At 40.8% G+C, this 12,763-nt stretch overlaps 1 protein-coding gene across 1 annotated transcript in view; it reads left to right on the top strand.

Annotated features, from left to right (window-relative positions):
• Positions 1-12,763, top strand: part of LOC124788566 (aromatic-L-amino-acid decarboxylase) — a 303,259-nt gene that overhangs the window by 141,885 nt on the left and 148,611 nt on the right. Inside the window, exon 8 of the mRNA XM_047255837.1 lies at positions 5,176-5,246. Coding sequence (XP_047111793.1) covers positions 5,176-5,246 — 71 coding nt within the window. The remainder of the gene's footprint in view (positions 1-5,175; positions 5,247-12,763) is intronic.

The raw sequence follows: 12,763 nt of genomic DNA, 5'->3' as shown, positions 1-12,763 counted from the left end.
TGTAGAGAGGATGTATTCTCGTCTGTCGTATCTATATAAGATAATTACTTATGAGAGGCAATCTTTAATAGATATTTTTCATTGTGCCGTTTCTTATGGCCACTATGTGTCTTCTTACTGTTAACGACACAGACGCATTGTAAATATTAGTCGCATATTCTTTCGGAGATAGACGTTCATGGTATACATTTTATTGATAGTTGACAATATTCAGTGTTTAAGTGCAAATATTGAGATCATTGGTACTTTAATATGTACCTACTTCAGTGTGTTAATTGTTTTTTCTCTGTATCTAAGAGTCTTCCCACAAACACAGCTCACATAATTTACTATCTGAAGTTTTCTGCATGGTCGTAACTGCACCACTCAGTACACTATGTCTGTCAGTATAGACTAAACGTTTTGCGTCCATGTATCCACTCTTCAACACCTGACCTGCCGCCCAGACGAAAATAAGCATTCATGGCTTGTTCTTGTCACATGTACTCAGAAGTACCTATAAACATTCTGCTCGTAACAGCTATAATTATTAGTCTGCAGATGAAGCAAATACTGGTGTAATGTGTTCATTAGATTACGAAATGAGACACTCAAAGTAGTCCATGAGTTTTGCTGTTTGAGAAGCAAAATTACTCATGATGATCGAAGTAGGAAGGATATAAAACGTAGACTGGCAATTCCAAGAAAAGCGTTTCTGAAGAAGAGAAATTTGTTAACATCGAGTGTATATTTAAGTGTCTGGAAGTCCCTTCTAAAAGTATTTGTATGTAGTGTAGCCACATATGGAAGTGAAACAAGACGATAAACAGTTTAGAGAAGCAGAGAATAGAAGCTTTTAAAATGTGGTGCTACAGAGAATGCTGAAGATTAGATGGATAGATCATGTAACTAGTGAGGACGTACTGAATAGAATTGGGCAGAGAAGAAATTTGTGGTACAACCGGACTAAAAGAAGGGATCGGTTGGCAGGACACATTTTAAGACATCAAGGGATCACAAATTTAGTACTGGAGGGAAGCTTGGGGGGGGGGAATAGTAGAAGGAGATCAAGAGATGAGTACAGTAAGCAGATTCAGAGGGATGTAGGTTGCAGTAGTTGCTCGGAGATGAAGAGGCTTCCACAGGATAGAGTAGCATGGAGAGCTGCATCAGACCAGTCTTTGGATTGAAGACAACAACGACGACGACGACGACGACGACAACAACAACAACAACAACAACAACAACAACAACATCCTCAGTTGCCAATAAAAATATCTGCACTTATGGCCCTAACATCCTGTATATGACACAAATCGACTCCTGAAAGATGATCTTTGCACTGTAAGACATCTAGAGTCTGACACATGTTTAAATTATTTGACATACACGTATCAGGAGAGATCATTCCTCGTATATTACGTTAATGATCGTTCCGTTTCATATCAATGAAACTAGTTTTGTGCTGGTATCGAAACCATGGCGTGTTATACGTGTGTCGGTAAACATTTTATCACTGTGATGGTTTTCAATTCATCCAGTTGGAAGCTGAATTGCAAATCCGTGTAATGTAGCCTGCATCTTACTTGTAAGTACTTAGACATGTTTACCTTGATCAGCTGGACAGCTTACTCGTTTTATCCTGTGTATAAATTGTTCATTTGTTTTTGTTGATATAGTCTTCAGTGAAGACGGTCACTATGACCGAAACAGGTAGAAAATAAATAATATATCTGTACAGCTGACTGCAAACACGCAGTTCTTAAAATTCCTGACAGCTGTATCGAGTCATCTTATGAAACAGTTAATTTTGTAAAGGTTTGACTTAAGGTTAGCCAGTATGGTCTTTGAACTCCAGGCATTATGATTATAGCCATGGCACTCAAAGATAGACTCCAACTAGGCGTTTAACTTTTCTTCGACTTTCCTGATTTCAACCGAATTTTAAAATTATGTATACTCAGACTCTGAAGTCCAGAACTTCATTAGTATTGGAGTTTTGAATTTTTAATATGATTTAATAGTAGTTTTTAGGTATATTCACACATTCCAACAGTTCTGTGCATTCATTTTATGAGAAATGTTATTAATGTACTTCCAGTATTTTTTCCAGTTTCGAACTTACATTTTCTTTAATTATCGGTACATAAATGTGATAATGAAATAGTCAAACTATATTTTCGACAATGTTAATGCATAGAAGTATGCAAATGCCTCATACTACTTCCTGAAATATGTCACTGAGACTAGTTCATATTAGCGATAAAATGTTGGGACTGAACTTAGAAAAACAAACTTACAGGAAATGAATGTTAAAATTTTATTAAAAAAATGAATGTTAGTACGATACACATACCCTTTAAAATTCACCACTACAATGCGTTTTTCTTACTTGCTCCAGCAGGTCTTCTTCGTCTTGCAATCTGAAGATCAGAGTAGCCTTTTTCTTGAATTTTTCCTACTTCAGCCAGCGTCTTGTGGACTGTTTGATCCGTCGTTGATCTATAGATAAGCAAATGTTCTTCTGGGAGGGAGATAAAGGAGTGCTGTGACTCCTGCTGTCTTCAGTCTTCAAAACATACCATACTCAACTGAGAACAACACCCAAAATATCTTTTTCGCGGGGTTGGGGGGGGGGGGGGGTTTGGGCGGTGGGAGACATCTGGGCCAGATGACACTGGGCAAACCTTTATTTTCACTTTGTGCCTTGTCATTATTAGTGCATCTTGCTAGTAGTGTATCAGGTGCAAATCTCTGATAGACAGATACTGTCTTGACCTCTTTAGCAGCTGGCAGTGTTTCACGGGTGCAGTCCATATGTCGAATATTTCGTAGACGTACTTGTAATTCTAATGCATCCAAATCATTTTGTGACCTTAGAGTCAACACTCGAAAGATGTTAAATAACCACTAAAATATTCTTGAAAAAAATTTAGGGTGAAGTGTCCCCTTAAGCAGCTGGGTTAGACAATAGCCTATGTTGGTAATATTACTCTGTTTAATCCGTTTTTTTTTTTTTTTTTTTTTTTTTTTTTAGTTGTCTCAAATCCTCTCGTTCGCTTAAGGAAGATAATAAAAATACGTTTTTAATATTCAAAGCCATGTTGCGCTATCATTTGAAGTTCACATACAATTGTACATTTATGGGTAGCTAATTCAAAGATAAAAGAGAGAGACAGGGGATGCAACTTGCAGTAGGACTATGTCTAGAAAGGTAAGTTCCGGTGAAGAACTTATTTATACTGAAAATAGTTTACTTACCATTATAGTTATATTACGATTATTTACTTTGGCTTAATTATAGTATATTCAGAACTATAACTAAACCATAAAACAGAAAATACTATTTAAGTTAACTGCAACAAAAAAAGTAAAACTTCATGACTGAAAATGAAGCTCGCACAGTACCCAGTAGTTTACACTCGAACTAAACTTTAGTTGTAGTAACATTCAGATCGCTGATTATCTAGGTGGACGGCAACAGCCTTGCCGCAGTGGCTACACCGGTTCCCGTGAGATCACCGAAGTTAAGCGCTGTCGGGCGTGATCGGCACTTGGATGGGTGACCATCCAGGCCGCCATGCGTTGTGGCCGTTTTTCGGGGTGCATTCAGCCTCGTGATGCCAATTGAGGAGCTACTCGACCGAACTGTAGCGGCTTCGGTCAATAATACCATCATAACGACCGGGTTAGCGGTATGCTGACCCCACGCCCCTCCTATCCGCATCCTCCACTGAGGATGATACGGCGGTCGGATGGTACCGGTAGGCCACTCGTGGCCTGAAGACGGAATGATTATCTAGGTGGAAGTGGCGTTCGACCAGCAGTGTGGAGGAAACTATCTTCAAGTACTCAGCTGCGATATAAATCATCCAATGTATTGGGCAGCTGGGATTATGGACAACCATCAGGTGTGTGATGGAATGGTGACAATGAAAATTTGCGCCGGACTGGGACTCGAATGCAGATTTCCCATTTAGCGCGAGCGGTCGCCTTACCATCTGGCTATTCGAGCACGACTCGCGACCAGACTCAAACACTTCCATCCGTCGTCAACCATGTGTCTACATACTGCAGTCGTACACCCATTACGTGTATTCCCGTACAGGGGAGACATTTTACTTGAAAGTCTCTTGCCCGGTGTTAGGCATATCCGAAGGAAATTTGCATCGTATTTATGGATAACACGGGCACTGCAATACCGTATTTATCCACCAAAACGACATATGTCGTTTACAACTACTCCAGTGTTGTTATTAAAGAATCAACCAGTTTATTCACAAAATCAGCAATAAAATAACCAGTCGGCTCTAGTGCATGTTGACATGCCTGACGTAGTCAAAAGCTATGCAGAATGTCCCGTTGCGTGTTGATGGTGTAAGAATGAAAGGTACTATGCACTCACTTTAACATGGTCGATTTTAGTTAGGGGTGCGAGGAGCGTTAGAAGCAAGGTGTGCCCCCACGTATTGACTCTTAAAGGTGGGGAAGAATGGTGCGAAGGCTGCTAGCCCGGTACTCTCGCCCAGTGAACTCACCATATAGGTGCTTTGAGTTTCGTAGCGAACGTCTGCGGCAACAGACGTGATGTGTAGAGGTTACAAATATTTAAACGTTCCGTGTAATCGAAACTGAAACAGAAATCATATTGAGGTGTGACAATTTCAGTAATCGTATTTACTGATACAAAATATGTACCAGCTCAATGAAATACAGCCTTGAAAATAGGTAATATAGAGATAATGAACACCAATGTTTTACGGGTGAGGATAACAGCTGCCCCACACAGAAAACAGTCCTTTTTATGTCATAACTAAGAGATTCAGGAAGCAACATAACGCATCATTCTGTGCCTTTATCGACATTCCATTTACGTTATCTGTAGGACGTTCGTGTAACGCATAGAACATCTCAAGTGACTCCCGCTCTCATACGTTAACCACAACATCAAATTTCGCCCCTTAGTCATCAGTGGCATATTTCTTCTCTAGCAGTCGCGCTCTTTCTGTTTGACCCAATCTCCTGTCAGTTTCACTGCTTCTCGCTCATGTGCTATGCTTGATTAATTAATTTCGAAGCATGCCATTTCTCGAATACTTTGTGGATCTCCGTGGCAGGGAATTTGTGAAAGTTTCGTAACGCAGTATGTTCCTTAATTGTGGCCTCATATCCTAAATGAATCTTCGTGTGTTACAGACCATGCGTGGGACGTCATCACTGAAATCGCCACTGAGCTGCTGGAGACCTACAACGTGGAGAAAGATCAGGTAAAACGGTCTATCTGACCTATTCTCATGCTACAGCTAATCTCCGGGATGTATAGTTTACGGTACCACATTGTATCTATCTTTTTTATTTTTATCAAGTTCATTTACTTGATTTTCTTTACCACATTTACTTATTCATTAATTGCTTGTTCACTGAATTTTGATTTGACAATAATAGCTAAAAATAGCTGCTAGTCATTATGGAAAGAAAGAACAGCGAAATACGACAGGGTGATATATAAGACTGAAGTCTATTGTTTGCATCATAAAGCCTGCTTCCAGAAGAATTGACTCATGTGCTAGGACAAAGAAACTTCATTTGTCAAAAGATGGTTACTATGCCCGTCAGCTAATGTTGTTACCAACTACATTAAATACATTACTTATCATCGGCCTATAACTGGTACAAATACTACCAGAAATATCACCGCCTCTCTATTGGAATTGAAAATATGTTCTTAGTTATCCTCACTAAACTAAGCAGACCCCTTTCAATCCTCTCCTAAGTAAAAGTTACTGGCCTTACCGTCGGCTCTAAAGAGGTTTCAATGAGTGGGGGTAACACACGCTGACCTAACGATCATCACAGTTGACCATGCATATTCTGCGAGCGTTGTGAAAACGATCAAGGATGGACACCGCTAATCATAACTTTGGAGACTGTATCGATTAGCGAATGCGATATAGGAAATGTGACGGTTCCTACAATTAGGTAACAAACGGAAAACGTGACTTCGATTTAAATGGTGCAACAGAAACAACTTCCGCATTTGAAAGGAAAATTCCCATTATTTGGCGGTTAATGAAATTGAACGAAAGAGAAATTAAGTTTCTTATTCAGTAATTTAAAAAATTCTTAAATACACCTATTTCACACACTCTGAAACGTAACATCGCTGAAGTGGGTGTCGTTAATGACAAATGTTTGAAGAATTTCCTAAGAGCTCTTCATGGCTGTGGGCGTTATTATGAGCAGAATGGTTGTGACTGGTTGCACTGCCCCATTTTATTGTTTTGTAGCATATGTGGGCCTTGCATCGCTTCTTGTACGATGCTTCACAGTCTGTTTCCAGCCCCAAGAGGAATCAAAGAATATATTAGCATTTTATCGCAAATACTTCGTAATAAGAAACATTTGAAAAATTGTTGGTTCGCACAGAGAGATTCATGCAGTAGTCTGTCCTATGAATCAGTCATGATCTAACAGAGCAGGAACTACTCTTAATTAATGGTAATGGTGCACATGTGGCCAGCATCACGCTATGTATCATGGGTTGTGGATTAAAAGTGTAGGTCTCAGTGTCTTACTTTTCTGTCGTAGTCTTATAATTTAAAACATCCCTGAAGAAAATCGGCGCATATTCTGCGATGAAGAGTTTATGCAGGTCATAAGTAGTACATTCCTCCAATTTCTATGTACAGATTCCGGCCATATCCAGTAAACGCCTCTCCCATCTTCGTTAATCTACAGCTTATCTGCTGCCCCGTTCCTAATGATGTCGACATAGCGGGAGGTGAAAGGTTTCAATTGCCCACTTCCGCAGACAGCCACGTTCCCCGAGAAACAACTGTGGAACACAGTAGCAGAAAACCTGGAACTTTACCTGCCGCCTATGCGGTTTCGGCCGACTCGGGATTAATCCATTTCGAAACCTGGTGGTGAATGACGTTTCCACTGCCAGTATTTGGCTTACAGTGGAAGAAGAGGTGGTGGCATAAAGTTCCTTATCAGCAGTCTTTGTACCAACGTCCTGGGTTAAATTTAAACTTGTCTGCAACGAGGGCATTTGGCACTGTTGATGGTGATCCGTTCGTCGGACGGGGACGGTAAGCTCGGTGGTCCCCTTTGTGTTATTCGAGAGGAGCAGGATATGCGTTTCACCCCCTCCCTTCTCTCACAAATATTAATGGTTGGACGAACGTCTAGTGGTAATTTTGTTTACGGGCCACTGATTAGAGTTGTAATTAGAGCTCAGAGAATAAAGATAGATAAACGAATATCATCTTGTCCTCATAATGTAAAACAATTAAAGCAATAGCTGATATATTCTACGTCACAAATCATTCAGTAAGTCGGCAGCAGCTCGCGCCCGTCTCGCAGGTCTGGCTGGTCTGGCACTGCAGTCATGTGGCCTTAATCCCATCTTATGTGCCCAAGAACCTTCCTCGTGAATCAGTCTGTCTATTTGTAAAAAACCATATCAAAATCCTCACAGTAGCGCCTGAGATTAGCCTTTATATAGAGACAGGAAGACGAAGCAGGGGGCTTTGAATTATAAGCATATTTCAAAAAATTTAAGTGGAATGCAGTGTGTACATAAAGTTCGGCAACACTTTCAATTATTTATTGCACAAGAACTAAACATTGTACAGATGTCATACATATTGCATTTTGAAGAGAAACACTGAAAGTTTTTTTTTAAAAAAAAAACATTCGATATGCGAACCATGAGTGACCCAGTAGACGTCAGTACCCGTCCCAGCATGCCATCATCGACTGTGGCAGTCGCTTCCCGTATTCTCTCCCGGAGCTCTGCTACATCACGTGGTAGAGGCGGTACCTACACCAGATCTTTAATGTGTCCCCACAGAAAAAACTCAAACGGAGTGAGTTCTGGTGATTGGGGAGGCCATTTCATGAAACAACTGTCTCCTTCTGCAGCACGGTCGATCCACCGATGCGGCAGCTCCGTGTTCAGGTACCCAAGAATTTGTTGTGCCAGTGGTAAATGGTCATCCTTGTTGGTGGCTTCTTACCGTACTTCGTTCTAAACATTCGTTGAACAGCTATAGCACACGAACTCCAACACACTGAAAGCTCGCTCCGCACCTGAACTCGTCATGTTGACGACTAGCGCTATCGGCAAATTACCAAAGTACGCTGTGGCGGTACATATGAAAAAAACTTTCAGGGTTTCTCTTCAAAATGACATATGTACGATATCTTTACAATGGTTGGTTCTTATGCAATAAATAATTGAAAGTATTCCCAGACTTCATGTACACCCTGTATTAATAAATTATACACACAAGCCTTGCTCATGAATCAGTCTACATAACAGTGAAAACTGTATCAAAATCACTACAATAGTTACAGAGATTCAGATTCATCTACAGACAGAAAAATGTTATGAAGAACTTTAATTTATATACTGTATGATTCGGCTGCTCTTACCTATGGGTTTTATGCAACCCACAATGCCTTCAGTAACCAACCATGAGTTATTCATATTCTCTCGCTAGCCAAGTGCAAACTGTAAGTCCTACAGAAAAATGAACGGGACGTTTTGTGGGAAATTTAACTTAGGGTAGTTAAATTTTGTACTGGGATACATTGTCACTGGAAGCCACAGTTTTCGAGTTATTCAAGAAAAACGCATTTGAAGGTCACTTTTGTAAGTTTTTCATTAATAATTCAACATCTACAATCTCTAGCAAAAACGGATCCCAGTACGAAATTTAACTACATTAAATTTCTTAGAAAAAGGTTCTGCTCATTTTTTCTGTAGGGCTAATAGTCTGCATGTAGCGACGGAGAGAGTATGAAAATCAAGCACGGTATTTGAGGACATAGCGAGTTGCATAAAAGCTATAGGTAGGGACAGCTGAATCACGCTCTAAGTATAGATGGATAGAAGAGGAAGCAGTCACACTCAAACGAGACAGATGGGAGACAGAAAGAAATCTTATTATTATTTCAAAAGTGGTCGCCATAATTGTTAATACATTTATCTCACCCTGCGACAAGACGATCAGTGCCTTCAAGGAAAAACGTTTGTGAACTTGCAGATGCTGCTGCACTAAAAGTTGTATGTTATTGCCTACTAAACCATGATTATACCCAGGCATACACCTCTTTGTCCGAAGTAAATCGATGGCCACGAACGTCTTTCTTCAGGGCTCCAGAAATATGGAAATCGTGGACCATGCTTAAGGGCACCCAAGCGAAGCTTCTGCATCATAGTAGAATTAACCTTGGTGACATGTGGGACTGCGTGATGAAGCATCATGACGACCCCCTACAGACAGCAACAGTTACTAATATTGTCATATGACTAACATTGTCATATGGTATGTACCCGTGGTCTAGGGCTAGCGTCTTCGGTCCCGGGTTCGATCCCCGCCACTGCCTAAATGTTGATAAATAATCAGCATTGGCGGCCGAAGACTTCCGGCATAAGAAGTCAGCCTCATTCTGCCAACGGTCTTGTCAAAGAGGGCGGAGGAGTGGATAGAGGTTCAGGGCACCCTCTTGTCCTAGGGGTGGGAAATTGCCCCTAAAGGCGGAAGAATCAGCAATGATCAACGACATGAGGATGCAGAAGGCAATGGAAACCACTGCATTAAAGACACGTAACGTGTATCCTCAGGACATATGGCCTGTATTTGAAGAAGTGTCATGATGATCTCTCCATTGGCAAAAGATTCCGGAATAGTCCCCCATTCGGACCTCCGGGAGGGGACTGCCAAGGGGGAGGTTACCATGAGAAAAAGATTGAATAATCAACGAAAGGATAACGTTCTACCAGTCGGGGCGTGGAATGTCAGAAGCTTGAACGTGGTAGAGAAACTAGAGAACCTGAAAAGGTAAATGCAAAGGCTCAATCTAGATATAGTAGGGGTCAGTGAAGTGAAGTGGAAGGAAGACAAGGATTTCTGGTCAGATGAGTATCGGGTAATATCAACAGCAGCAGAAAATGGTATAACAGGTGTAGGATTCGTTATGAATAGGAAGTTAGGGCAGAGGGTGTGTTACTGTGAACAGTTCAGTGACCGAGTTGTTCTAATCAGAATCGACAGCAGACCAACACCGACAACGATAGTTCAGGTATACATGCCGACGTCGCAAGCTGAAGATGAACAGATAGAGAAAGTGTATGAGGATATTGAAAGGGTAATGCAGTATGTAAAGGGGGACGAAAATCTAATAGTCATGGGTGACTGGAATGCAGTTGTAGGGGAAGGAGTAGAAGAAAAGGTTACAGGAGAATATGGGTTTGGGACAAGGAATGAAATAGGAGAAAGACTAATTGAGTTCTGTAACAAGTTTCAGCTAGTAATAGCGAATACCCTGTTCAAGAATCACAAGAGTAGGAGGTATAATTGGAAAAGGCCGGGAGAAACGGGAAGATTTCAGTTAGATTACATCGTGGTCAGACAGAGATTCCTAAATCAGATACTGGATTGTAAGGCGTACCCAGGAGCAGATATAGACTCAGATCACAATATAGTAGTGATGAAGAGTAGGCTGAAGTTCAAGCCATTAGTCAGGAAGAATCAATACGCAAAGAAGTGGGATACGGAAGTACTAAGGAATGACGAGATACGTTTGAAGTTCTCTAACGCTATAGATACAGCAATAAGGAATAGCGCAGTAGGCAGTACAGTTGAAGAGGAATGGACATCTCTAGAAAGGGCCATCACAGAAGTTGGGAAGGAAAACATAGGTACAAAGAAGGTAGTTGCGAAGAAACCATGGGTAACAGAAGAAATACTTCAGTTGATTGATGAAAGGAGGAAGTACAAACATGTTCCGGGAAAATCAGGAATACAGAAATACAAGTCGCTGAGGAATGAAATAAATAGGAAGTGCAGGGAAGCTAAGACGAAATGGCTGCAGGAAAAATGTGAAGACATCGAAAAAGATATGATTGTTGGAAGAACAGATTCAACATACAGGAAAGTCAAAACAACCTTTGGTGACATTAAAAGCAACGGTGGTAACTTTAAGAGTGCAACGGGAATTCCACTGTTAAATCCAGAGGAGACAGCAGATAGGCGGAGAGAATACATTGAAAGCCTTTATGAGGGTGAAGATTTGTCTGAAGTGATAGAAGAAGAAACAGGAGTCGATTTAGAAGAGATAGGGGATCCAGTATTAGAATCGGAATTTAAAAGAGCTTTGGAGGACTTACGGTTAAATAAGGCAAAAGGGATAGATAACATTCCATCAGAATTTCTAAAATCATTGGGGGAAGTGGCAACAAAACGACTATTCACGTTGGTGTGTAGAATATATGAGTCTGGCGACATACTATCTGACTTTCGGAAAAGCATCATCCACACAATTCCGAAGACGGCAAGAGCTGACAAATGCGAGAATTATCGCACAATCAGCTTAACAGCTCATGCATCGAAGCTGCTTACAAGAATAATATACAGAAGAATGGAAAAGAAAATTGAGAATGCGCTAGGTGACGATCAGTTTGCCTTTAGGAAAAGTAAAGGGACTAGAGAGGCAATTCTGACGTTACGGTTAATAATGGAAGCAAGGCTAAAGAAAAATCAAGACACTTTCATAGGATTTGTTGACCTGGAAAAAGCGTTCGACAATATAAAATGGTGCAAGCAGTTCGAGATTCTTAAAAAAGTAGGGATAAGCTATAGAGAGAGACGGGTCATATACAATATGTACAACAACCAAGAGGGAATAATAAGAGTGGACGATCAAGAACTAAGTGCTCGTATTAAGAAGGGTGTAAGACAAGGCTGTAGCCTTTCGCCCCTACTCTTCCATCTGTACATCGAGGAAGCAATGATGGAAATAAACGAAAGGTTCAGGAGTGGAATTAAAATACAAGGTGAAAGGATATCAATGATACGATTCGCTGATGACATTGCTATCCTGAGTGAAGATGAATTAAATGATCTGCTGAACGGAATGAACAGTCTAATGAGTACACAGTATGGTTTGTGAGTAAATCGGAGAAAGACGAAGGTAATGAGAAGTAGTAGAAATGAGAACAACGAGAAACTTAACATCAGGATTGATGGTCACGAAGTCAATGAAGTTAAAGTATTCTGCTACCTAGGCAGTAAAATAACCAATGACGGACGGAGCAAGGAGGACATCAAAAGCAGACTCACTATGGCAAAAAAGGCATTTCTGGCCAAGAGAAGTCTACTAATATCAAATACCGGCCTTAATTTGAGGAAGAAATTTCTGAGGATGAACGTCTGAGTACAGCATTGTATGGTAGTGTAACATGGACTGTGGGAAAACCGGAACAGAAGAGAGTCGAAGCATTTGGGATGTGGTGCTATACACGAATGTTGAAAATTAGGTGGACCGATAAGGTAAGGAATGAGGAGGTTCTACGCAGAATCGGAGAGGAAAGGAATATGTGGAAAACACTGATAAGGAGAAGGGACAGGATGATAGGACATCTGCTAAGACATGAGGGAATGACTTCCATGGTACTAGAGGGAGCTGTAGAAGGCAAAAACTGTAGAGGAAAACAGAGATTGGAATACGTCAAGCAAATAATTGAGGACGTAGGTTGCAAGTGCTACTCTGAGATGAAGAGGTTAGTACAGGAAAGGAATTCGTGGCGGGCCGCATCAAACCAGTCAGTAGACTGATGACCAAAAAAAAAAAAAAAAATGGTCTTGATTTTCTCCTCCTGTTCTCAGTAGGCGGTATTGCATGATTCTCAGGAAACAGAGACCGGCGTTTTGAGGACCACTTCCACGAAATGAATTTGGCGGTAATGCCAACGTCTGAAGAACATGAATAA

Source organism: Schistocerca piceifrons, chromosome 3 (assembly GCF_021461385.2).
Source record: "Schistocerca piceifrons isolate TAMUIC-IGC-003096 chromosome 3, iqSchPice1.1, whole genome shotgun sequence".
Classification (NCBI taxonomy): domain Eukaryota; kingdom Metazoa; phylum Arthropoda; class Insecta; order Orthoptera; family Acrididae; genus Schistocerca; species Schistocerca piceifrons.
Note: the sequence above shows the minus strand (reverse complement) of the source record. Positions and strands in the feature narration are given on the sequence as shown.